The sequence below is a fragment of the Rhineura floridana genome, chromosome 15 (genome assembly GCF_030035675.1).
Source record: "Rhineura floridana isolate rRhiFlo1 chromosome 15, rRhiFlo1.hap2, whole genome shotgun sequence".
Lineage (NCBI taxonomy): Eukaryota > Metazoa > Chordata > Lepidosauria > Squamata > Rhineuridae > Rhineura > Rhineura floridana.
The window spans coordinates 13716455-13741638 of record NC_084494.1 but is presented as its reverse complement, the minus strand read 5'-3'; the positions used below and the strand labels follow the sequence as shown (position 1 = coordinate 13741638).

The following is a 25184-nucleotide window of genomic DNA, read 5'->3' as shown; positions in this document are numbered from 1 at the left end:
CAGGGCACAAACCTGTATCCCACTGTCCTTCAGTCTGCCTGGAGGCCTTATGCACTGCCTCAAGCCACCTAGTTCAGTCTGCTGGGCCTAGCCACCGTCAATCTGGGAGTCGCTTTGAGCAGTGTAAAAGAGACTAGTTTTTAGCCATCAGCTGCATTGTGCTTATCAGGCAATCAATCCTGGTAAAAACAGGAGAAGCCCAGTGTTTGAGAGGTACCAATAAACTGACAGACAGATGAGAAACTGAAGAAAGAGTGGGAGCCTGTCATTTTACTAAACTAAAGAACTGACTCATCAGTGTAAGAACTTAGCAAAACCAGGACTAAGAGCTGGAAGATGGCCTTCAAGGGCTAACGAGTTCCTAGTGGACTACAGCCAAGGTCTGTGTCTGACACTGTACAGGAATGTTTTTAGTCAAGCACAGAGGATGGGGGAGTGATTACCTGCTTTCTTGTGGGGTTTTTTTTTAACCCATATCCATGCCCCTTACACCTGCCCAAACAATACCTTATGGTGTCAGGAGTTGTCCTATTTCTTCTGTGAACTAACAGAAGTCAACACTGAAAGGCTGTACTGAAGGCCCTATTGACCACAGTGTAAAATGGACTAGTTTTTAGCCATCAGCTGAGTTGTGCTTATCAGACAATCAATCTTGGTAAAAAAAAAAAAAAAGGAGAAGCCCAGTGTTTGAAAGGTACCAATTTTGGCAGCACAAGTTTGATGAGGCAGCAGGAATAGATAGATAACTTTCAGGATGATCCAGTGGCTGGTGCAAATGTCAGTTGGGATTTACATTGGTGCAAGAGCCATTGGATTGTCCTGTTAGCAAACTAAGGCAGATTCACATATGAATCATTTTTGTACAGTAGATAAGTACTGACCCCTATGGAGAAACTGCCCTGATACAGGGTATAAGCAGAGAGCAAGGTATGCTTTGTGTTCATTTGGCTTTGTGTGTGTGAGCGCAGGATGTCCAACAGGAAATTTGTGCAGTTGGAAAATCTGCTTTAAAAAACCCTGCCTTGGTCATATCTTATAGGTGAAGACAGTGAAATTCACTATGCAAGACTGCAGCAGCTTCTGGTTTGATCAGTTTCAATCCTATCCCTGTTCCTGCTCATTAGTAGGTATGTTTCCCAACTTATTCATACCATGGATTTTTTGGTCACTCAGAACAGCTTGATGGTGCCATGTTCCTAAGTTCTGCAGCTAGTGCACTGCACCAAACTTTCACGAGACTAACTGCTTCCTCCAGCTCATTGCTTCCAAACAGCCCAAGAGTCAATAGACCCTTTAAAAAGGACAAAAGTAACAAGTTCATGACAGCTGAGGTCAGTACTACTGGAAGCCTCAAAGTGCGTTGCTGGAATGTACAATATGGAAGCTGAAGGTCAGAAGAACACAGGCCTAGCCTAACAGAGAAATGCATGGCCAGCTACAAGGAGACTTCAGAAGGTCAGCTTTGTGCAAATCCTTTTCACGGTGAGGTTATTATTTATCCTCATTCGGTTCCACATTTGAAATGAGAATTTATAGCATCAACAGTAAGCGTCACCCAGTAACCGCACAGCCAACACAATGCTTGACCAAATCAGCCTGTGTATCAATGCTCCAGCAGACATTGCTCATAGGCACACACAAAGCTGCATAAACCAGCCCTGTTTAAACAGGAAGAGCCACTTCTACTGAGGCAATTGGGATCCAAGTTTTCAAAAAGCCACCAGGAGTGGGAAGAGAGATTTGGCATTGGAGGGGGGGCAAGGACAAGGAAAGGGAGCCCTCTCCCTGTCACTCCTCTGGAAGTGGTTGCCCCCTTTTTTAAAAAATAAAAAGCTACTGGGTAATGTTACCCGAGTCTTGTTTGGCTTTCAGAAACCATGATTCAGAAATGAAGAAATTGAACCCTGTTATCTCACCCAGGTTATGGTTTAGGTAGAGGGGGCGTCTACTAAAGTAACATTTGCAGGAAGTGGTCCTTTAAGGTATCTGAAGCACATAACATCTTGTGGTGAAATTGCTCTCAAACTACTGTGCAATAGCTACACAGCATTTCTAGTTAGAAAAAAATCAAAGCTATATCTGCTTGTATTCTTGGGAGAGGAAGACATACATGCCGGTTGAGAGACAGCTGCAGAATATGGTCTTTATTATATATCTAGTATTTCCTTGAATCTCTTAACTCATGAAATCTGTGGAAGATTTTGACGGACAAGCTGCACATTTGCATCCTCCCTAAAGCATCACGTCCTTTACTTGAGGAAATCGGCACTCTTGGAACCAGCACTGGTACTGGATGCTCAGCTGGGGGCAGGAGCCAAGAACACCTTCCACTAGCTCTGTCCAGTTTATCAGCTGCATCCCTTCCTGAAGAAGTCACACCTCAATCATGCATGGCCATGTTACCTCCAGGTTGGACTGCTGTAATGCACTTTGCGGGACTACCTTCAAAGACTGGTCCAGAACACTACTGCCAAGGATGCGACTGGGACTAGATCAGAGGTGGGGAACCTGTTGCCCTCCACATGTTGTTGGACTCCAACTCCCATCATTCCCAGCCAGCATAGCCCATGGTTAGGGATGATGAAGCTGTAGTCCAACATCTGGAGAACAGCAGGCTCCCCACCCCTGGGCTGGATGGTCAGATCACATCGTGCCAGTCCTGTATCAGCTTTACTGACTACCAGTTTGTTTCTGGGCTCAATTCAAGATGCTCATTGGAGCTTTAGAGCCATAAATGGCCTGGAACCAGATTCTCTTAACAACAATCTCCTCCTAAATATCCCAGCCCTGACTTTCATTTCTCTTAAGTCCTTCATCTTGCCCCCCCACCACCAGAGGTACCGTAGGTATCAAAAAATAGCACAGCCTTTTTAGTTGTGATGCCCAAATGGCAAGAGAACATCCCCAGAGATGTACACCTTGCCCCATCACTGCCTGCTGCCAGGATGGCAATAAAGGTGGTATAATTCCAGTGACTTGTCATACCTCAGTAAAATAATTCTTCAGCATTTGTTTTCATCCTGCTGTTTTGCCTTTAAAGTTTGTTTCATTATGTATGACTTATTTTGTTCCTTGTAATTCACCATGAACTATTTTATATAGGAAGGTGAGATAAATTAATATGCAAGCTTTTTTGGATATAATTCACTCAAGTAAACATTTAAATACACCCTCTCATCTACACACTGTTTCATTGAAGTCTGGAAAACAATGCTATGCTAACATTTGCTTTGACTGCCTGACAGCAACTGGCAGCTTTAGCACAGAACACATCTTCAGGAGTTGTGAACAAAAGGACTTTCTTGTTTTTCTTTGCACAGTCATGTTTGACATTATCCATTTTTCACAGAGCAATTCCTCATGAACACAAACAGAATCCATTGTTATTTATCTTCACAGATGTTTCCTATGAATAACTGCTTCAGGTGACCAAAATGTGGATGCATTATTATCATGGCAGTAATTACGACAACTCAACTTTTAAATCTTCCGTTTTCTAACAATGAAGAAGAGTAGCCTGGCTGACATGGCCACCTTTACTTGTTTCAACGGCTAGATATGCACTTCTGCATTTGACTGGTACAGCGTAAACTCTTTTTTTCCTCTAGAAAGGGCAAGTATTTCTTAGACACACACAAAATAAAGGGAAGACTTGTAATGTCATGGAGCAAACCAAACAGGGCTCATTCAGCTTGAGCAATCACATTCTTCACTGCACTCACTGGTTGCACTAGACTTGCTGTACGAAGTGCATTTCCATGCATAAATAGAATTACAGGGAGAAAATATTTCCTTACGACAGAAGGTGAGGACAGACACCTGGATCTTTTGCAGTGCACAACTAACATGGCATTAAAAAACACCCACAGTAAGGGGCTTTCTGGACAGAGATGCTTAAGTATTTGGTATGATGTCTCAAGAGAAAACAGATTATAATGGTGAAAATTATTTCTAAAATAGAGGAGGCTCACGAGCAAGGCAGGAGCAGTGGCATCCTCTCCCAGAACAGGTACCAACCCAGAGATCCCCTGAATTCACCCTACCTCATCCCCGACCCAACATGTGCAGCACTGCTGCTGCCAGGAGAACACTATAGCCATCGGCCTCCTTTGCAAATCATCACTGTTCTGAAGTTCTCCTAAAACCAAGCTCTGTAAAATAAAACTAAGAAGTCTTGTTTATTTATTACATTATTCATTGCTCTCTACAGAATAAAATCTCAAAGCAACTCACAACAATATAAAATAGCTAAAAGCAATAAAACCATACATAGTACTGAAAGAGCTCGTCAACAAGGAAACACTTTGTCTGGTCCAGTTTTGCTAAATGAGGTTGCTAGTTCAGCTCAAGGATTGTGGACAAAGTCACCGGACACATGCAGGCAAAGGGCCGTAGCCCAGTAGCAGAACATCGGCTTTGCCTGTAGGAAGTCCCAGTTTCAATCCCCAGCATCTGCAGGAAGGGCTGGGAGAGACCAATGCCTGAAATCCTGGAGAGCCCCTGCCAGTCAGTGTAGACAGTACTGAGCTGGTCTCATTTGGTGTAAGGCAACTTCCTATGCGGCTGGTAAAATCTAGCAGGGAGGGAATAGCCAGTTGGGCCAGGGAGGTGAATGCTTCAGTGCAAGGAACTTTGTTTCCAAAATGCCTGAAATAAGTGGTGCCAAGACCTCTCCTGAAGAAATCCTCCCTGGACCTGTAAATATCAGAACCTCAGAAATACTTCTGTTAACAAAGTGGATGAGTTCCTGGACACTACTTCTTTAATACAAACTTTGGCACCAGAGGTAGGAATAGCATGGAAAGAATAGGGATAAGTTCCTACACCACAAAAAAGAAGAGCAGTTCAACATATTTCAGCAAACCTTTTATCCAAAACTAACAATGCATGTGCCTGAAACGAAACAACCAGGTCAGGTAAGCCTTGCCTACAGACCTCTTGAAGGCTTCTTCCAAAATGCATCCAGGGATGCCTGCCTTGCCTTTTTTTTCTTTTGTCATGCTATAGCAGTCTAAAGCTTTGAGCACAGTTCTCCTCTCCGTACACTCAAGCAGGCAGGCAAGGGGAGCCACCACCACACCCTGTGCTTGGTCTCTCTGCCATCCTCCCCTACACTCGAGCAGACACATCTGCAGTAAACAGTGCTTCCAGGGCACCCAAAGCACTGTTTACTGCAGAGGCCACTGCATCACCGAGTGCCATTCCAGCCACATGTGAGAGCTGCCTGCAGCAGACGCAATCCAGTAGACAAGGAGCCATATTCTGTCTATGTCAGAGTATGAGCCCCACGCCCCCTGCACCCAAAAAATACTTTGTTAAAAGGAGCTTCTTTCCTGGAGGATTTGTTAACTGAGATATTACTGTATAGACCAGTTGCTAATATCTCTTTCCTGAGCAAGATTCTTGAGCAAGTGGTTGCCAGCCACCTCCAGGCACTCTTGGATGAGACTGATTTTTTTGATCCATTTCAATTGGTGTTTCAGCCCAGTTTTGACATGGAAATGTGATGACCTGTGTTGAAGGAGAAAGGAGGAGTGTGCCTACAGTATTACAACCTCAATTCCTCAGTCTCTTTTTAAACTCCACTTTGATAACCCTTGAAGTACTAGGTGCAGGTTACTTTGGTGGAACTAAACACCACTCCACAGAAGCCTATGACAACAAATAATGTTTAGCAAATACACTAGATCATAGATGTGTTGTAGTAACGTGGAGACATGGCTGCTACAACCATCAGCTCTGCTCAGAGACCAGCAACGTCTGCCTCTTCCTCTCCATTGAACTGTTTTACATCCCACCTGGCCATTATAAGAACTTTATCCAAGAAATAGCTCCTGAGCTTGCTCCCCCCCCCCGCCATGTCATGCAGTCCAGAGTATGGTCTGGTTTATTGTTGATCTTTGTGGGCCACTCCGGGAACTTTGGGGGGGGGGCTAAGTGAGTTTTTAAAAAATCATTCCAGTAATCATCCATCTAGGTACATCCAGAATGTACCAAGACTCTCATTTTTTGACGGAGACCTGGGCTCAAACCCCCTGCTCACCCTTGAAGCTTACTAGGTGGCCTTGAGCAAATCTCTTAAAGCTAACACAGCTCATAAGGTTGTTGTGAATATCAACACTCCATACTCCTACCTAGTAAGCCACGGCAATCTACCACCACTGCAGAAGTCCCACAGTGCCTTAAGAGTCCATGTGTGCCCATGGCATTTAGAGGTGGCATTTGACTGCCATAAAGAGCTAAAGCATTTTTGCAGTATAACGCAATAGTTGTCTAGACTTCTTTTATGTTACCAAGCTCAACTTCAAGTGGAAAGATTATGAAATTGCAAAATTGGCTGCCTTGCTTTTAAGGTTACTTTTTGTTAAAAAAAACTACTTCAGATTCAATGTTACACGTCAGCAAGGGCCCTGAAGAGCTTCTGTCCAAGATCTTTGCTCCTCTGAGCTAGTTAGCACAGTACAGCATGTGCCTTGGCAGTAGCACAAAACATCTACCCCTCCCAGCACCCACATGGCCCCACTGCAAATGCAGAAGCCTGAAAATCCATACTGGCAGAGAAGGAGTATTTCTTTCCACTACCCTGAACCACTGGGCTTTGGGGTGGGGTTGGGGGAGAATTAATTGGGCTCCTGGCACCTCAGTTATTCATATAGCCTTACAGCTTCCCTAAGTAAAAACCTCTTTTCTGAAAGCATTGTACAATTTTATTTTATGTGAACAAAGAACAACATGCAAGGCTAAACTATTAGAGAGCCTTTGAAGAGATCAATTTATTTATTATTTGATTTATATCCTGTCCTTCCTCCCACAGGAGGATTTACAACTCTTGGGAGGGCAATTTGTATTATTTATTTATTTATATACTGCAAACTCATAAAAATATATCTATGCTGTATATATAATTTCAACTAAAGCCAACTTTAGACTGAATGGCAGTCTCCACACATGGCACAGCAATGAGAAGAGTTCTCAAAAGCAGTTCTTCATGTTTTAAGAAAGCGAGTCCACCAGGTAGCAGAAACCCTTTACATGACCCCAAGTAGTTCTTTGGCTCTCAGCCGTTAAGAGAACAACTCCTTTTCCTTCATGGGATTTTAAAACATTTTTAGGTATCTGGAACTGTCATGTATTCAAGCCATCCACATTTCTACCTCATTTATATTTTCTTGTAAACCACTTAATAGTTGTTTTTTAAAAAACTATCTAGTATATAAATTTTGTGAAATAAAATAAAATAATTACAGCAGGGGAATAGCCAAGGAATTGTTTCCAGTGGTGTTTCATAAAGTCATTAGAAACAATGAACACTACAGTACTAGACAAACCTGCTAGCTCCAAAGTTGTAATTAATGTTTTCAGGTGATTTTCCCTAGAAAGTGCATAGTTTCAATTTATTTGTACACATGTGAGAGAAACTAAACCACAAACACATAATCCAAAACAAAAATTATGAATGTTACTTGATTAACTGTGCAAGTCAAATCAAATCCAAAGCTACAATTCTTACTTCCTCTCACACAACACAATATAAAAGAACAACATGCTGTTAAATCACAGAATCATAGAACAGTAGAGTTGAAAGGGGCCTATAAGGCCATGGAGTCCAACCCCCTGCTCAGTGCAGGAATCCAAGTTAAAGCATACCCGACAGGTGGCTGTCCAGCTGCCTCTTTCTTGAATGTCTCCAGTGTTGGAGAGCCTACCACCTCCCTAGGTCATTGGTTCCACTGTCGTACTGCTCAGTTAGTTGTACAGTTAGGAAGGTTTTCCTGATGTTCACCTGAAATCTGGCTTCCTGTAACTTGAGCCCATGTGCTGCACTTTGGGATGATTGAGAAGAGATCCTGGCCCTCCGCTGGGTGACAACTTTTCAAGTGCATAGCACTTGAAAGGATAAATACAGTCATTTTTTTTCAAAACCACATGAAGTTTCCCTTAGAACCTCAAAGAAGGGTAACTAAAATTTCACTAAGACAGATGAAAACTTTGCCCCTAAAGAAATCTCTCTTGCACCAGAGAAATAGTTGACAGCTCAAGAGACCCAAACTGAAATCTATAAAATGACAAAGCTCACTGGGTGGCCCTTGGCACGTCAGCATATCAACTTGACCTACTTTGCCTCACAATCCAATTGTAAGGTAGGAACTGTGAAGGTCCATACAATGAAAAGTGTTATACACATTCCTAACTCCTTTTTGCCTCAGCTTTATTTTTGGCAAAAATACAATATTTTAAACTACTTTTATTTATTTAAAAGTGTAAAGCCTGGTACAAGCTGTTGGACATTAATGGCAAGCAAAAAAAAGTATTCAAATATAGGAGGAAGAGTCTGAAGGCCATCCAGTAACACTGACTGATCTCATTGCCCTCTTGAAAATTCACAGATGTGACTTCACTCCTGAGATCTACTCCTATATTTAGTTTATGCCTAATATGGCTGTCGAGTCCAGGACATACAGCTATTTCCTTTTTCCAAGCAAAGAAACCTCCTTGCCCTTTGTTTAGCCAACAATGCAACGATTAAATGATGACTTTAGGGAGAAGATTGCACAAACCTGTAATTAACTGGGAGTCTGTTTTATTCTTGGCATAAACAAGTAATTTTTAGCAGTGAAACCAAACACTCAAGATATTTTTTTAAATGGTAGATTAATGTGCTTACAATCAGTTAATGAAACTACTAACAAGTGGTCTTGAGCAATCGTATGGTTGAGAAACACAGAGGCAGCTCTGCAATAAACAGAACTTTTTACTCGGGTGACACATTATAATTAAGTCAGTGACTTAGGAAGTAGGCTTTCCCTAGACTCCAACTGCCTGGAACCATGGAAGTCATAGAATCATAGAATAGTAGAGTTGGAAGGGGCCTATAAGGACATCAAGTCCAACCCCCTGCTCAATGCAGGAATCCAAATCAAAGCATTCCCAACAGATGGCTCTCCAGCTGCCTCTTGAATGCATTTGTGAGTTACCCTTCTGCTGAGCGGGGCATTAGACTAGGGACTGACTACTTACAGAATTCACTATCAGCACCCAGACACAACCTCATTGAATCTGAGTGTAGCCTGCAAGGCTCTTAGAGACAATGTTCTCAGGATTATTTTATTTAGCCTCCAATTATTAGGGAAGCTTTAAAATAGAAAGGCAAACATGAAGATTGAATGTAATAAAATGGCATCAAACTGAACTGGTTTTAACCTCATAAGTTAAGCACATATTAAAAAGTATAAAGGTTGACTCAGTTTCACTGGGCATTTTGACATAGTAATGTAAGGGCATGACACAGTCAAAGATAATCACTTAAGCTCCTTTGGTTTCAATGGGTGGGAGATCAAAGTGTTTTTTTATCTTTAAAGTCCTATGCCAGAGTTTCCCAACTAGTGGGCCACCAGATGTTGTTGGACCACAATTCCCATCTTTCCTGACCATTGGCAATGCTGGCCGAGGCTGATGGGAGTTGTGGTCCAACAACATCTGGTGGCCCACTCTAGTTGGGAAAGGCTGCCCTATGCATTCTTTACCATGATAACTCTAAAGCAGATGTGAGGAACTTTTGGCCCTCCAGATGTTGATTAACTATGGTGCCCATCATCCCTGGCCATTGGCCATCCTTGCTGGGGCTGAAAGGAATTGTAGTTTAGCAATATCTGGAGGTCCAAAGGTACCCCACAGCAGCTCTAAAGGATGTCTCCTCCCATATGCACCCTTCTGAAGACTGAGATTTGCCTCAGAGTCCCCACTATGGGTGTACCCACTGGCCGAATTAAAGCAGGTTAGAGTTACTTGATCTAAGGCCTTCTCCATGATAGCACCAGACTCTGTACCTAGGTTCACCAGTTCTTTCCATTCATTTGCGAAGATGGTTTAAAACCACAGGCTGCGAGTCTGTGGCCCTCTAGATGTTGCTGGATCATATCTCCCATCATCCCTGACCCACTGGCTATCCTGCCTGGAACTGATGAGAGTTGGAATCCAATAACATCTGGAAGGCTTCAGGTTCCTCATGCCTGGTTAAAACCTTCAAGATGGATTTTCCCCCTTGGATGGATATCCAAGTTACTGTTTTCAACTAGCTACCAGAGTGTGTCTTATCATGCAGTTTATTTTTTGTTTGCTTTATTTTGATTTTGCCTGGTTTCGTATTGTATGTGTTTTATTAATTTAAGCTGCTTCAGGGCAAATATTTTGGGAAACCAGATATAAACACGAAGAACAACAGCTGTAGATCAGCTCTCATCAAGTCTATACTAGTGATGTACAGACATGCATCTAATTAGGCCAAACTAACTAGTGCCTTCTGGCTCATTACATACTTCCAATATAGGCCTTCAGTACCAAACAGGCTGCACAGCTATGTATTATGACTATCTTATATAAAATTTGTCTGCATTGTTTTATTGATGTGTTCACACAAGTCCACTGCAAACAAAAGATGAACTAAACCCTCCTATGAAAACATTGTCTCTATCTTCAAAGCCTTGCAAAAACAATTACTTACAACAGAGTCGTCAGTTGCATTAACAAAGCTACTATAAATAGGAACACTAAAGCAGGATATACCAAGAGCAAAGCAACTCCTCTCCGCTTCACAAGCACTTTGAAATTCTCTAAAGTACTACCGCCAGCTCAAACTAAAGAGATCACACATAAACACTAAAAACTCTAATGTGTAAAAGAAATCTCAGTTTTATGGTGGACTTGAATAAACCTAGTGTTTTGTTGTATTGTCAGGCTGGGAGGAGCCAACCAAGGAGGCTATAGGTTGTATTCAACTAACTAAGACCCATTGAAATTAATGAATCTAAAATAGTAATGTTTATTAACTTCAGTGTGTCTTCTCCGAGTAGGACTAGCACTGAATAACACTCAAAAGCTTTGCACGCACATGAAATTACAAGAGTGTCTTGGAGACTAGCAAATTATGGTAAAAGCTTTTGTGGACTAGATTTATCAGGGTTGCATCCAAAGTCATGTGAGTGGACTTCCCCACACACAACGGAACTTCCCCTCCCTTTCCTCACCCCATCTCCATATCTGCTCTGGAGGATCGTCCAACCCTTTAAGCTGGTTTCGGGGGTGATACAAGGGAAGAGACAAAGTTCTGTTATGCAGTTCCACTCATGCACTCACACTGTTGGATCCAACTCTTAAGTCTTCAGAAGTGCCACAAGTCTTTCTTCTGCAAGAAATTAAACACACCTACTCTGGAAACAAATTCTTACATAGGAGCACTGCAAGAGGTAAGCTACAAGACAACTTTTTGGCAACCTGAAAATAAGGCATCACATGCTCATAACAGGTGGGATTCTGTCACTTAAATCCAGGTTCTACACAAAGGAAAGTACAGCTTGACACTCAAAATGCAAACCAACATTTCTTGCAAGAGAACAGTCTTCTTAAACATGTGCATGCTTTATACATGATCTGATATTGACATTTCTCCCAAAATACGCAGTTTCTGCAATGAATGGGGTCATGGAAATAAGGCTAAGCCACAGAACACAAACTCCGTTTCCAGGCACCTCCTATATGGTGGTTTCACTACATGATAACCATAACAAGTAGACATTTAGCTTAACAAAAACCAAACAAGTGAAAGCAGAGAGACTCACAAATCCAAATCTTGTTCACTGAGCACAAAAATCAGATGACGAATAACCCTAATTATGACCAATTTAGATGCTGAAAATGAGCAAAGTGTAATAGGCTTTGCCTCTACCAACATCAGGAATGGATGTCAAAAGATGGGAAAATCCCAAGCAAGCCCTTCAAAGCCTAGCTCCCTCCTCCAGGAGCACATCCATAATTGTGATCCTGAACCTGAGGCACTTTCAGGTGACAGTGCCTTCTCAAGTACAGTAGGGCCCCACTCATACGGCAGGTTCCGTTCCGGACCGCCGCCATAAAGCAAAATCCACCGTAAAGCGGAACGCATTGACTAACATTGTCTAAAATGGTGCCTAGCGCCCAAAAAACACCATAAAAGTGGAACAAGCGCCGTAGGAGTGGGGCCTTTCTGCAATTGACATCCGCTGTATTGGTGGAACGCTGCAAGGCAAAGCACCGCAAAGTGGGGCCCTACTGTATGTCTTCTTAATATACTAATATTGTCCCCTCAAGCTGCCCACTGAAAGATTAGCTGGTGGCATGGGATTTCCTGCTCACTTTTCAAAAGGTAGCCAGTTAGTTTATGTAAGTGCGCCACTTTTCATCACATAAGACGAAAAGCCAAGTAAATTCCCAGCCTGCCCAAACTGCTTTTCTTGCCACTTCTCATATATATCCACTGGCAAAGCTTACCTTTCCTTTTAGCAGCTGCAAGACAAAGCAAGAGTGTAGGTCAACTTTGGCCTCTAGTACTTAAGCCAAAATCTACACAATCAGCAGATGTCACAGTGTGGGAGCTGGGTGCAAACACAATGTCAAAAGTATGCCATTTCAGAAGTACTATCAGCTGCATATTCCAGTTCTAAGTTGTACACATAAAGACATTTGCAAATCACTCAGGAGATCTTATACAGCTCAGATGGAACAGTTCCGATTCAATGAAATCAGTGGAATTACTCATGAGTAACTTTGCATAACTGCTTCTTTATGGTAGACACCCACATTTGGGATATCAATCAAATAAGAACATAAGAAGAGCCTGCTGGATCAGGCCAGTGGCCCATCCAGTCCAGCATCCTGTTCTCACAGTGGCTAACCAGGTGCCCGGGGGAAGCCCGCAAGCAGGACCCGAGTGCAAGAACACTCTCCCCTCCTGAGGCTTCCGGCAACTGGTTTTCAGAAGCATGCTGCCTCTGACTAGGGTGGCAGAGCACAGCCATCACGGCTAGTAGTCATTGATAGCCCTGTCCTCCATGAATTTGTCTAATCTTCTTTTAAAGCCATCCAAGCTGGTGGCCATTACTGCATCTTGTGGGAGCAAATTTCATAGTTTAACTATGCACTGAGTAAAGAAGTACTTCCTTTGTCTGTCCTGAATCTTCCAACATTCAGCTTCTTTGAATGTCCACGCATAATTTTATACACTTCTATCATGTCTCCTCTGACCCGCCTTTTCTCTAAACTAAAAAGCCCCAAATGCTGCAACCTTTCCTCATAAGGGAGTCGCTCCATCCCCTTGATCATTCTGGTTGCCCTCTTCTGAACCTTTTCCAACTCTATAATATCTTTTTGAGATGAGGCAACCAGAACTGTACACAGTATTCCAAATGCGGCCGCACCATAGATTTATACAATGGCATTATGATATCGGCTGTTTTATTTTCAATACCTTTCCTAATTATCGCTAGCATGGAATTTGGCTTTTTCATAGCTGCCGCACACTGGGTCAACATTTTCATTGTGCTGTCCACTACAACCCCGAGGTCTCTCTCCTGGTCGGTCACCGCCAGTTCAGACCCCATGAGCGTATATGTGAAATTCAGATTTTTTGCTCCAATATGCATAATTTTACACTTGTTTATATTGAATTGCATTTGCCATTTTCCCGCCCATTCACTCAGTTTGGAGAGGTCTTTTTGGAGCTCTTCGCAATCCCTTTTTGTTTTAACAACCCTGAACAATTTAGTGTCGTCAGCAAACTTGGCCACTTCACTGCTCACTCCTAATTCTAGGTCATTAATGAACAAGTTGAAAAGTACAGGTCCCAATACCGATCCTTGAGGGACTCCACTTTCTACAGCCCTCCATTGGGAGAACTGTCCGTTTATTCCTACTCTCTGCTTTCTGCTTCTCAACCAATTCCTTATCCACAAGAGGACCTCTCCTCTTAAATAAAAAGCATCTCTGCAGAACTGGCTAGACAGACCTCATAACTGATGCCATTTGCAAAAGCATCACATATATCAAAGCAGAGCAGTGCATTTTGCACACTTTGCCTTCATAAAGGCCTGGGAAGAATTTAAGAAATGGGTTTCTTTGTGACAAGTTCTACTGATGTTGATGGGTGACTGAAACACTAGTAGCCAGCCAAAGGTCACCAAGGACATTTGTATTGGGAAGAGAGATTTGTATTGGGAAGTGTCTGACTCGCAGCTGATTGTCAGCCACTACACTAAACTAGCTCCACTAGGCAATAGCACATTATCATATTTGTCTCCACTTCCCAGGACTCACAAGACAAATACTGACATTTAGCAGCACGGAGACAAAGATAGCCTTCAGGCAAATTAAACAAGCAACGATCAATAATTTCCCTTGACTAAACCATGCTCAAGTCATCACTTTGATTGTCAAATCCTTAACCCTTCTGTAGCACATATTTAATATTCATTCACTTCTCTAATAGTTACTTTTGTTAATAGAATTGTTCCAAATACCAGATCACACCACCCAAATGTACCTGTTTGGCTGGCAGAACAGAGCTGCAGTCTCTCCCCTTGTCTGGAACTCAAGGTTAAGGCTGGCCACTTGACCTAGATAGCTACTTGCAACTGTGCCCTCTGAGGCCCCAAATCCTTCATAAAGCACAAAACACGATATAGGAGTTCAATACTGAATCCTTCAATAGGCAGGCAGGACTAATGTCATTGGGCTGCCCAAGCCGGGTATCAAAGCAGGAACTTCTGCTTGCTGCCGTCCACAATTGACTTTTGTGAACTAAATAAAGAGCCTACCCTCCAGTCAAACTTGGGTATGGCCACTCACGGCCCTGCGCCTGGTTTATTATTTATTTATTATATTTATATCCCACCTTTCCTCCAAAGAGCTCAAGGTGACATACATGTTTCTCCTCCCTCTCAATTTTATCCTCACAACAACCCTGTGAGGTAAGTTAGGCTGAGAGATACTGACTGGTCTAAGGTCACCCTGCAAGCTTCATGGCTGAGCAGGGCTGTGGAGTCAGTACGCCAGACCTTCGACTCCGACTCCTCTATTTTTCTACTGTTCGACTCCGACTCCTTCATAAATGGCAAATGTATATTAACTAGTAATAACACATTTACTGTAGTAAAATGGTAGCACAAGGCATTTCATCACCACCACGTGAATCCAGAGCTTGGAAAAGTTACTTCTTTGAACTACAACTCCCACGAGCCCAATCCCTGGTGGTGATGAAATGCCTTGTGCTACCATTTTACTACAGTAAATGTGTTATTACTAGTTAATATACATTTGCCATTTATGAAGGAGTCGGAGTTGGAATCGGAGTTGGTACATTTCTACCGACTCTGACTCCACCCAAAATTGCTCACGACTCCGACTCCATGACTCCCACTCCACAGCCCTGTGGCTGAGTGGGGATTTGAACCCTAATTTATATTTCCCTGGGCTCTTATTGGGAGGCAGGGTGGGTATAAATTTAATAAACAATAAAATAGATAAATAATATATGCATTTCTCAGCCAGGTAAAGTGTGTGTGTTCTTTTACAATATTATCCTTTAGCAAGAAAGCTGCACCTAGCATAAGGATTGTGCTTAATGGGATTATTTTGATAGCAAGCCAAACCTCCGATAAGATTATCTTCTGGCAGCAACACTAGAAAATGAATACACATGGCTTATTTCCTCCCGTTCCTTTGTTTTTCTTTCATGGCTCTGAGGTGCATTGTTATAACGTAAGACAATTGGAAACGTTCTTTGGAGAAGAATTTATTGTCGTGTTATGGTTCAAAAGACAGATAATTATTCATGCAGGGTCAGATTATGTGGAAACAGGGACAGAGCAGCTATTTGGCTGGCTGCTAAGACACCAAACATTGGGGATGAAAACTGAAAATCAACATCTGATCAACATGATTGGGACTAGGAAGCAATTTTCCCAGAAAGTCAAAATGGCCCACTTGCACGAAACCAGGTCCAGATTCACTCGCCATGATGAGTGTGCTACTGCCTTCTGAGAAACATAAGAACGTAAGAGCCCCCTGGATCAGGCCACTGGCCCATCTAGTCCAGCATCCTATTCTCAGTGGCCAACCAGAAGCCTACGGGAAGTCCACAAGCAGGATCTGAACTATAGTGCAGTTACACAGTGATCTCTGTCCTCCATTTATTTATAAGAGACTTTCTAGTCCATTCTTCACCATGTGATCCCAGGATGTGTTAAAATCAGGGCTGTGGAGTTGGTATGCCAAACCTTCGACTCCGACTCCAACTCCGACTCCTCTATTTTTCTACTGTCCGACTCCGACTCCACCCAAAATTGCTTCCAACTCCACAGGCCTGGAAAGGGCTGTAAATGTCTTTTTAAATTGGAAGCTCTCATAGGAGCATTTTTATCGCTGCCTGAATATGCGCTGATCTTGGCATCACAGCATTTATCTTCATCTGGGTCCTGTGTCATACACTGACACACAAAATGTTTTCCATCTTGAGTTATGGTGAAATGCTCAACTACAGCTGACTTCATGGGAAGCTTCTTTGACATTTTGAATTTATATTTTAAAAAATTTGTCAATCAAAATTTATTTTGAAGTCCGAGTCGGCACATTTCTACCGACTCCGACTCCACCCAAAATTGCTTCCCACTCCATGACTCCGACTCCACAGCCCTGGTTAAAATACAACAAACCAGACTCCATAGTTATAGGAAGGGTTGTTTGGCCACTTCATGTTGTTAAACCAACAAGCTCTGGCCAATCTTTCAGCTCCAAACTTGGAATCATGGAGGAAAGCAAAGGACTGCCCCTCACCTTGCACATCTGGACAAAAAAGCCAGCTCCCAAAAAAAGTGAAGATCCTGCTTGACATATCTAGATTTGACTACGTGAATTTCCCCTGGAAGGAAGCATATGGCTTTTCCTTTATATGCCACAGGATAGTCAAGAAATCAAAAGCAATGAGCTTGTACATTATATAGAAGATGCTGTCAGGTGGAGAAGGAGGGGGTTGCTGAACTACTCTGGGGGCTCTTCCACTTTTATGATTCTATGGATTATTTAAAATCAGCTCTTTTCTCAAAGTAACACAAACTCACTTTAACACTGTATTACTTGTATTGCATGGAAGCCCATTTCAGTTGCAGAGTGTTCTGAAATGCCAAAAACTTTGGCTTGCTACCAAACAACCTTCCAGAAAGAGGGAAGCTGCAAGTTAACTTCAGTTTTTCTGCATACCAGATTTAGCATTTTGCTCATTTCATTTGTTAACAGTCAGAAATCTTTACTTAACATTGTTTCTATTTGCCCCTGGGATTTTCCAAATCCAGAGGGAAATGCCTCAGTACATTGTTAGTGCCAGCACCAAAGCATATTGTCATTTCTTCCCCTTATTTGCAAAAGAGTAACCCAGAAATGGCTAGCACTTCTATAAGCAAAAATCACAGGAGTAACACATCTAATCCTCCAGTTCATACAGCCTTCCATAATGCCTGTGTTACATCAAGGAGGCCAACTCTTCTCACAAAAAGCTTTCATACTGGAAGGCAATCTTTACTTGCTAAAAGCAACCAGGTATTTGACAAGTCTATGTTTATGGGTTTTGCGCAGTACAGTGGTCAGGCATGTCCAACACTGTTCCCTTCCAAACATCAATATCCAAATATCAATATCCAGAGAAGAGGACTTGAACTGAAGCTACTACTGTATACACTAAGTACATGCCACTTGGGACTCAAGTAATCTAGCTTCCTGGGAATAAAGGATGGCAAGTTTCTAGTTCTCATGGAGGCAGAGAAAATGTTGAAAGCCTAATAGCAACACCTGATGATATTCAGAAATCACAATGTGGGTAAAACTCAAATACAATTTTTTATATGGAGAGCAAGTGCAGTATAATAGAGTGTTGGATTAGGACATGTAAGACCAGGGTTCAAATCCCCACCCAGCCATGAAGCTCACTGGGTGACCTTGAGCTAGTCCATATCTCACCTTAATCTATCTCACAGGGTTTCTGAGATGGTAAGATGGGGAAGCAGAGTACGTTACCCTAAGCTCCTAGGAGGAAAGGTGGGATTTAAATGTTGCTGTAATAAGAAGTGTCCATGTAATTATATGTCCATATAAATAACCTGAGCACAGAGTGCCAGTGTCATCTGGTGGTTAGTGATTTGGACCTGCATTTAAATTTCTGCTCAGCCAAGAACTTATTAGACTTAGTGTTGCTCTCCTGAATTAGCAGACCGATCTACCTTCACAGGGTTGTGATACTGACAATGAGTGTCCAACGCAATACCTAGCAACATGTTAGAACTTAGCTTTATAGCACTAATCCTGCCTACAGCAGAAAAATGTTTACTTAATTTTCATTATATGCTAGCCTTTAATTCTGCAAGATTCTATTTAGGTGTTTTAAAAATCCCTCCTAAACATTGGAAGCAATTCTGCTTTATCAATTATACATGTGGAGTTGTTAGGAAGCTCTTAGGAAATGAGATACATTAGCTGGTTCTGCTTAATCAGCACTAAGATGCAAATATTTGCACTACAAGTTAACATGGACTTCAGGCAGACCAGAGGCACCGAGGGAAGGCACAAACTTAAGTTATTCATTACCACAGACCACCAGCGTAAGTGCTACAAGCAATGTCATATTTCATCTATGCATCTAGAGTTTGCTTTGCAAATATGTTTTAGAGCAGGAAAGAGCCATGAATTATAGCAGTCCCAATGTAAATATTTTTCTTTCACAGGCACTACAGAAATTGCAATGATTATTCTCAACCACTTTGTTGGAAACTAGCAACTTCTATCTGTTTTTCTTTCCTAGAGATGTCACCCATTTAAAACAATTGGCTAGGTTTGTAGACTAGCTGTTTAGCAAACCAATTCTAGGTCTCCTTGAAATGTTCAGTTTAAGGTTGACTGCTGTGGTTCTTTGTGTGTATATCACATTGCTACAGCCCTTTAAAGGTAGGTGTTGGCACAGATTCTTCATGAAGGAGACTATTTACTTAAGTCAGATTCAATCCATGCACTGTATATACCTATAATTTCAGATAAGATGATCTTGAGTTTAGCTTAAACTGCCACCCCACCCTGGGTGCCTACTGGGAGAAAGGGCAGGATATAAATCAAGTAAGTAAGTAAGTAAATAGCTTGGAACATTTGTAACAATTTCCTTCAAACATTTGATGGCCATTTGGACAATCAGGTCAGCTTAATAAACCAAGATACTGCATACATGAAGCTCCCAGAGCAGCTCACAAATCACTAAAATGCCCTCAGGCTTACAACCTAAAAAGACATGACACAAAAGGAATATTGATTGGGAGGGAGGAGGAAAACCACCAAATTTAGGTGTTATGTTCTTAGTTGCAAATTGTGCTAATTACCAGCTGGGATGGAAAAGTTTAATGAGAGGAGGCACCAATGTTTAATGAGAGGAGGTCAATGGCTTCCAAACAATACGGAAATCAACTTGAAGCCATGGCTCCATATTCTGAACTACGGTTACTGATTCAGATGCAGCATGAAGCTATGGTTAACTGTGACTTCTTGGTCTGCTTCCTCACGCATGCAAAAGGGAAGAGCAAAGCAAGTACATGAAGCTCATGTATTTCTCGCCTTAAACTGAGATTTGCTCCCCCAAAGACAGCCAATGCCAGATTCTCCACATGAGCCAACTGAAGTCACGCATGGCATAAGCTGACAATCCGCAGCACGCTGGAAGTATGAGAACACTTGTTCCCCCAGCCAAATCTTCCACTCACTGCTAGTATGATCAAAGCTATCTTCACACCGTTCTATTCAAATTTTTAAAAAATCATTGCCTATCCCCTGAAAGTCATGAGATGAGCCTAAACATGCAATTTCAAAAGGCCAATCAGAGGATATTCCTGTTTCCAAGACACAATCTTTTCCACAACAGAAGAGATCAGAAACTGCAGAAGATTTAGTCCTTGAATCGCTGGATTCTTGGGACTGGCACACACACCCCTGATGAGAACAGGGGTTTGGAACAGACCATCTCACAATGCGCTTATTTACAAGTCAAAAGCTTTCGGAACTCCAAAATACGCATCTGCATATTTAAGGATAACCATGCCTTTTTAAACCAATCCCATGCAGTTCTTTATAACCCCCCCCTAAAAAAAACAGTTTTGCAGAAGTGGATGGAGGAAATCAAGCCAACACTTTTTGCACTATCTCCAAGAGTAAGTGAGTAATGGACTATTCATAGCCTGCATGAAGTAATACTTCAGGAGAACATTACTTCATCCAGACTCCATCAAGTCTCCCTCTGATTCCCAGCCCAATACTTCTGCCCTCAGTGAGAGAGGTGAATGTACGTTACAGAAGCAGGGAAGAATGCAGAAAACAGGGAAGATTTTATTACTGAAGCACTTGGAAACTGCACTTACTTTAAAAAACACTTCACAAAATAAAGTTGCATTTAGTAAATGTTAAAGCCAGAGTATCTGGTGAAACCAAACAGGGAGAGGTTGAGGCCAAGGCACGCTCCCAAAAGGCCATTTTGATCAATCATTTTACGTCATCTCCATCCTACTGGAAACTAGGAATGTTGATATTTCTATATACAGAACCAAGTCTTTAACCACTCTAAAAATTATGTCCAACATTAATAGACTCTAAATATACAAATAAATAGGAAACAGAAGAAGAAAACAGAATGGGAAGGAGGACGATTCAGAACTAAAACTTAGGTGTGCAACCCAGGAAAGTCATAGCTTCTCAACTGCAGACTAGTTCCTAATCATGCAGCTGCAGAGTCTTTGAAATGAGGTAGGTAGTAGCTAGCAGTCTCCTCCTCCCTCCTCCCAACTCCAATAACAGAACAATTAAATGTTGGAGGGCATAAGGAGAAAATATGGAAGGCTAAAGTAAACTATTGTTTTCATTTTGATCCATGAAATGGTTTTCTTTCAGTTCTTGAAATCACGTGGACTTCCCTTTGGGTGATGTCTCCTTCACCAACCACAGTGCCACTCCACTCCCCCGCTAAAGTGTTGGTACCACTGCCTGTTTTACCAAAAAGCCTGATATTGGACCACCAAGATGTTTTTTCAACCCAGTCTTGATGTACTATGTATTTAATATAGCATCTACAGAGAACTGAGCTCCTGAATTAACTACCATTTGTCTCCCACAATTTAGGATCCATTGGATTGCACATTGAGAGGGGGAAAAAAGAGATAAAGCTAAGGAAGATCTGGAGAAAACTATCCAAAGTATTACTTGAAAACACCCAGCATGTTAAAAAAAAACCAGCACAAGACATTACAAAAATGCTTTTAAAAAATCAGGAATATTTGACTGAAGCCCTCAGTAACCATCCAAACAAGTTAGAAATGTTAAGATCCTCCCAACACAACAATTCTTACTCAACAGTAGGAACAAAAGGCTACTGGGTGCACTCAAGGTGGGTTTCATATATTATCTGCAGCTAAGATCTATGGAAAGGGGAGGAACCGCACCAGACTGGTACTAAGATATGCCATAAGAAGAATTTTTCTGGAGTGAAGTGATTGGTAGAAATGAATGGAACACTGTGAACATGGGGAATTCCTGGGCCAAGCTAGAGACCCACAACTGAGTAAAAACCTACTCTGAGGCAATTAGCTTCCAAAGGAAATAGAAGAAAGGAGCAGGGGCTAAAGTTAGTTTTTAAATTGGTTAGTTGAGTTATAGGGAGGTGGCTGAATTCTCTAAATTGAGGGGTGGGGAGCCTTTATGCAACGCCTAACACGACAATGGGGTCTTTGAATTGAAGGTCACTACCTATGACAGGAAGGATGCCTAGAATCAAACAAGGAAAGAGGACTGGATATACAAACTGATATAAACAAAATTTAGGAGTGGAGTAGAAGACAACTAAGGATTGCACATTCCCAAACTGAGGCAATGCTGGGATGGAAGAACTCCAGCATGTCAGAAAATAGGAAGAGCCACAGGGAAAACTTTCTAAACCCATCATGGAACTGACAATTCTCACAGCATATGTGCCTGTGTTTAAGGAGGAATGTTAAGAGTGGGAACATGCAGCAAGAGAAGAACCCACAGGGCAAGGGGGATATGTGTAGAAATGTCAGGCTGATTAGTACCCATTTCATTCATGAGTTTTAGAGTCCTTGTTTCTACAATAAAGTACTTCGTGGGATATATCAACCCAACAGGAACCCCATTAAAGGCAGGGAGGAGACAGAAAGATGCCAGTGTGGGGCAGGGAGGAGAACCTGCTCATCCAACACATTGCTTTGTTACTTACTCCCACCATTTGCTTGCCCTATAGGCAACCCACGGCACACTTCCTTGGAAGTTGAGTTCACTGGGGATTATTTCCAAATACCCACACACAGGGCTAGGCTGTCACTTCCCAAATTCCATTTGAGATAGTGGGAGGAACAGAGCCCAACCAGCTGTTGCAAATGGGTTGTCCCTGTCTGAGGTGGGGGGGGAATGCGCGGCTGTGGGCGGGAGGCTGCTACTGAGTATTGGAGAGAGCAAATCAAGACGATTCCCTCAATTGGGGGGGGGGGGGAGAGAGTTGCTGCTAGCAGCCAATGAAGAATTGCCTCCATTCACTTGTTTCAGGGGTCTTTAGTGGGCTCTTCTGCCTAGCAGGCAGAGGCCGAAGGGGCAATGCTAGGGAAGACCAAGGATGAGGGCAAGAAATGCCACCTGAACCATCCAGACGCCACACCGTCCATTTAAAGCGCATGACTTCGCCCAAAGAATCCTGGGAACTATAGTTTCCCACTCACAGAGCTACAACTCCCAGCACCCTTCACAAACTAGGGTTCCCAGGTTTCTTCAGGGGAAGCAGCGCGAGTTGAATGTGCTTGAAATGCATGGTGCGGTGGGAGAATTAAATGCGACTGTTATTGCGAGGACGCCAGGCTTGAATGCGATTTTCGTTGCGAGAATCCTTTATAAGCCCCTCTAAGAGTCTCTACAAAGCGGAGCATAAGCAACCTAAACAAACAAGTCGAGCGGCCCCAGAGTATACATGAGAAATACTGTATAACGGCGATGGGGAATAAGGCGAGTCAAGTCGACGCCCTCAGTAAGGAACAGGGAAGAACCACACACTACTGGGCTGCTAAATGACGGGGTGGGGGTAGCGCGGAGGGATGGAGGCATCTCCCCTCCCCGGCTAGAAGGAGCCCTTTGTACCTTGACGAAGAGCTCGATGAGAGGCTCCTTGTCGCCTTCCTCCTTCACCCCGTTGACCGGCACCGAGAGCGCCATGCTCTGCTTTCCTCGCTCAGGAGCAACCAGCCGCTCTGTGTAGAGAGACGACGCCCTACGAGCAAGCGGGAAAACTCCTCCTCCGCTCAGCCGGTCCTCGGCTCGCCTCCCCTCACCGCGGGTGGGTGTACGCGCGCCCGTAGGTGGGGGTAGGAACGGGAGCGAGCGTTCTCTCTCACCCACTTCAGCCTTGCTCCCTTCAGCACTGCCGAACAAGGCTGCGCGGCTCAAGAGACGCCGGCTATTTATACTAAGGGGCGGGGATTGTGCCGCGAACGGGGCGTGGCTCGGAGGAATAAAAACTTCGGCAGATAAAGGTTGGAAAGGCTCCGCCGAGAAAAACCTAACACAGGTGAGGACGGGGCCTTATACCGTGAAAGAGGCGTGTCTTGAGACTCTAACTTGCTCCCGCAGAAGAAGAGGCGGGGACTCTGTTGGAGAGGCGCTAAATGTTCATATGTGGGGATGGGTGTGGTTTAGTGGAAGGGGCGTGGCTGTAGTGGTTCCTCGACCCAAAGAGGATGGAGGGAAAGGGCGTGTTTTTACATGTGCGCGCGCGTGTTTTGTGTGTGTGGAGAGAGAGAGAGGAGAGAGAAAGAGAAAGAAAATGAGGCTTTCAAATAACTCACAAACAAGTTACTAGTCCACAACCATTTGTTCATGTTCTGTTCATGCACCCGCCCTTTTAATCCAGAAAATGTCAATGAGTATCAGAGGTAATCAATCAATCAATAAATAGCAAATTCACAAAAGCAACAATTTTCAGAGGGATAGCTATGTTACTATCTTGCAGTAGAAACAAGGGAGGGTTGTGGCCCCTTAAAGGGTAACAAATTTGCTCTGGCATAAGCATTTATTTCTTTATTTTGTGTCTATATATCTGGTATTTATTGCTATTTTTATTATTTCATTTATGAATTGCTGCCCAAAAACTTCCTGAAGTGATTAACAATTAAAATAATAAATGTTTATTGTTAATAAATATGTATTATTACATTTATATCCCACCTTTCCTCCAAGGAGGCATACATGATTCTTCCCTTCTTCGTATTATTATTGCAACAACCCTGTGAAGTAGGTTAGACTGAGAGTTACTGACTGGCCCAAGGTCACCTAGTGAGCTTCATGGTCAGGTGGAGATTTGAAGCCTCTAATCTTTCTAAATCCAGCTTGGACATCTAGCATTTGTTGCTCCATATATGGTGTAGAGAGCCAGTGTGATGTAGTGGTTAGGTGTTGGACTACGACCTAGGAGACCAGGGTTCGAATCCCCACACAGCCATGAAGCTCACTGGGTGACCTTGGGCCAGTCACTACCTCTCAGCCTCAGAGGAAGGCAATGGTAAACCCTCTCTGAATACCGCTTACCATGAAAACCCTATTCATAGGGTCGCCATAAGTCAGAATCGACTTAAAGGCCGTACATTCACATTTAATCTATATCAATCTATATGCAGAACATATCATACGGAAAGCGGGATTGGGCCAAGATGAAGGAGGTGTGAAAATTGGAGGGAGAAATATCAATAATTTAAGATATGCAGACGATACCATACTCTTAGCAGAAACCAGTAATGATTTGAAATGAATTCTGATGAAAGTTAAAGAGGAAAGCACAAAAGCAGGACTACAGCTGAACATCAAGATTGAAGACTAAAGTAATAACAACAGAAGATTTATGTAACTTTACAGTTGACAATGAGGACACTGAACTTGTCAAGGATTATTAGTACCTTGGCACAGTCATTAAACAAAATGGAGACAATAGTCAAGAAATCAGAAGAAGGCTAGGACTGGGGAGGGCAGCTATGAGAGAACTAGAAAAGGTCCTCAAATGCAAAGATGTATCACTGAACACCAAAGTCAGGATCATTCAGACCATGGTATTCCCGATCCCTATGTATGGATATGAAAGTTGGAGAGTGAAAACAGTGGATAAGAAAAAAACTCATTTGAAATGTGGAGTTGGAGGAGAGCTTTGCAGATACCATGGACCGTGAAAAAGACAAATAATTGGGTGTTGGAGCAATTTAAACCAGAACTATAATTAGAAGCTAAAATTATGAAACTGGGCTTATCATACTTCG

At 42.7% G+C, this 25184-nt stretch overlaps 1 protein-coding gene across 1 annotated transcript in view; it reads right to left on the bottom strand.

Annotated features, from left to right (window-relative positions):
- The window catches only part of CLIC4 (chloride intracellular channel 4), an 83645-nt gene extending 60145 nt beyond the window's left edge, over window positions 1-23500 (bottom strand). The window contains exon 1 of the mRNA XM_061596309.1: window positions 23023-23500. Within this exon, the coding sequence (XP_061452293.1) occupies window positions 23023-23097 (75 nt within the window). The 5' untranslated portion in view covers window positions 23098-23500. The remainder of the gene's footprint in view (window positions 1-23022) is intronic.
- Window positions 23501-25184: the final 1684 nt, after the last annotated feature.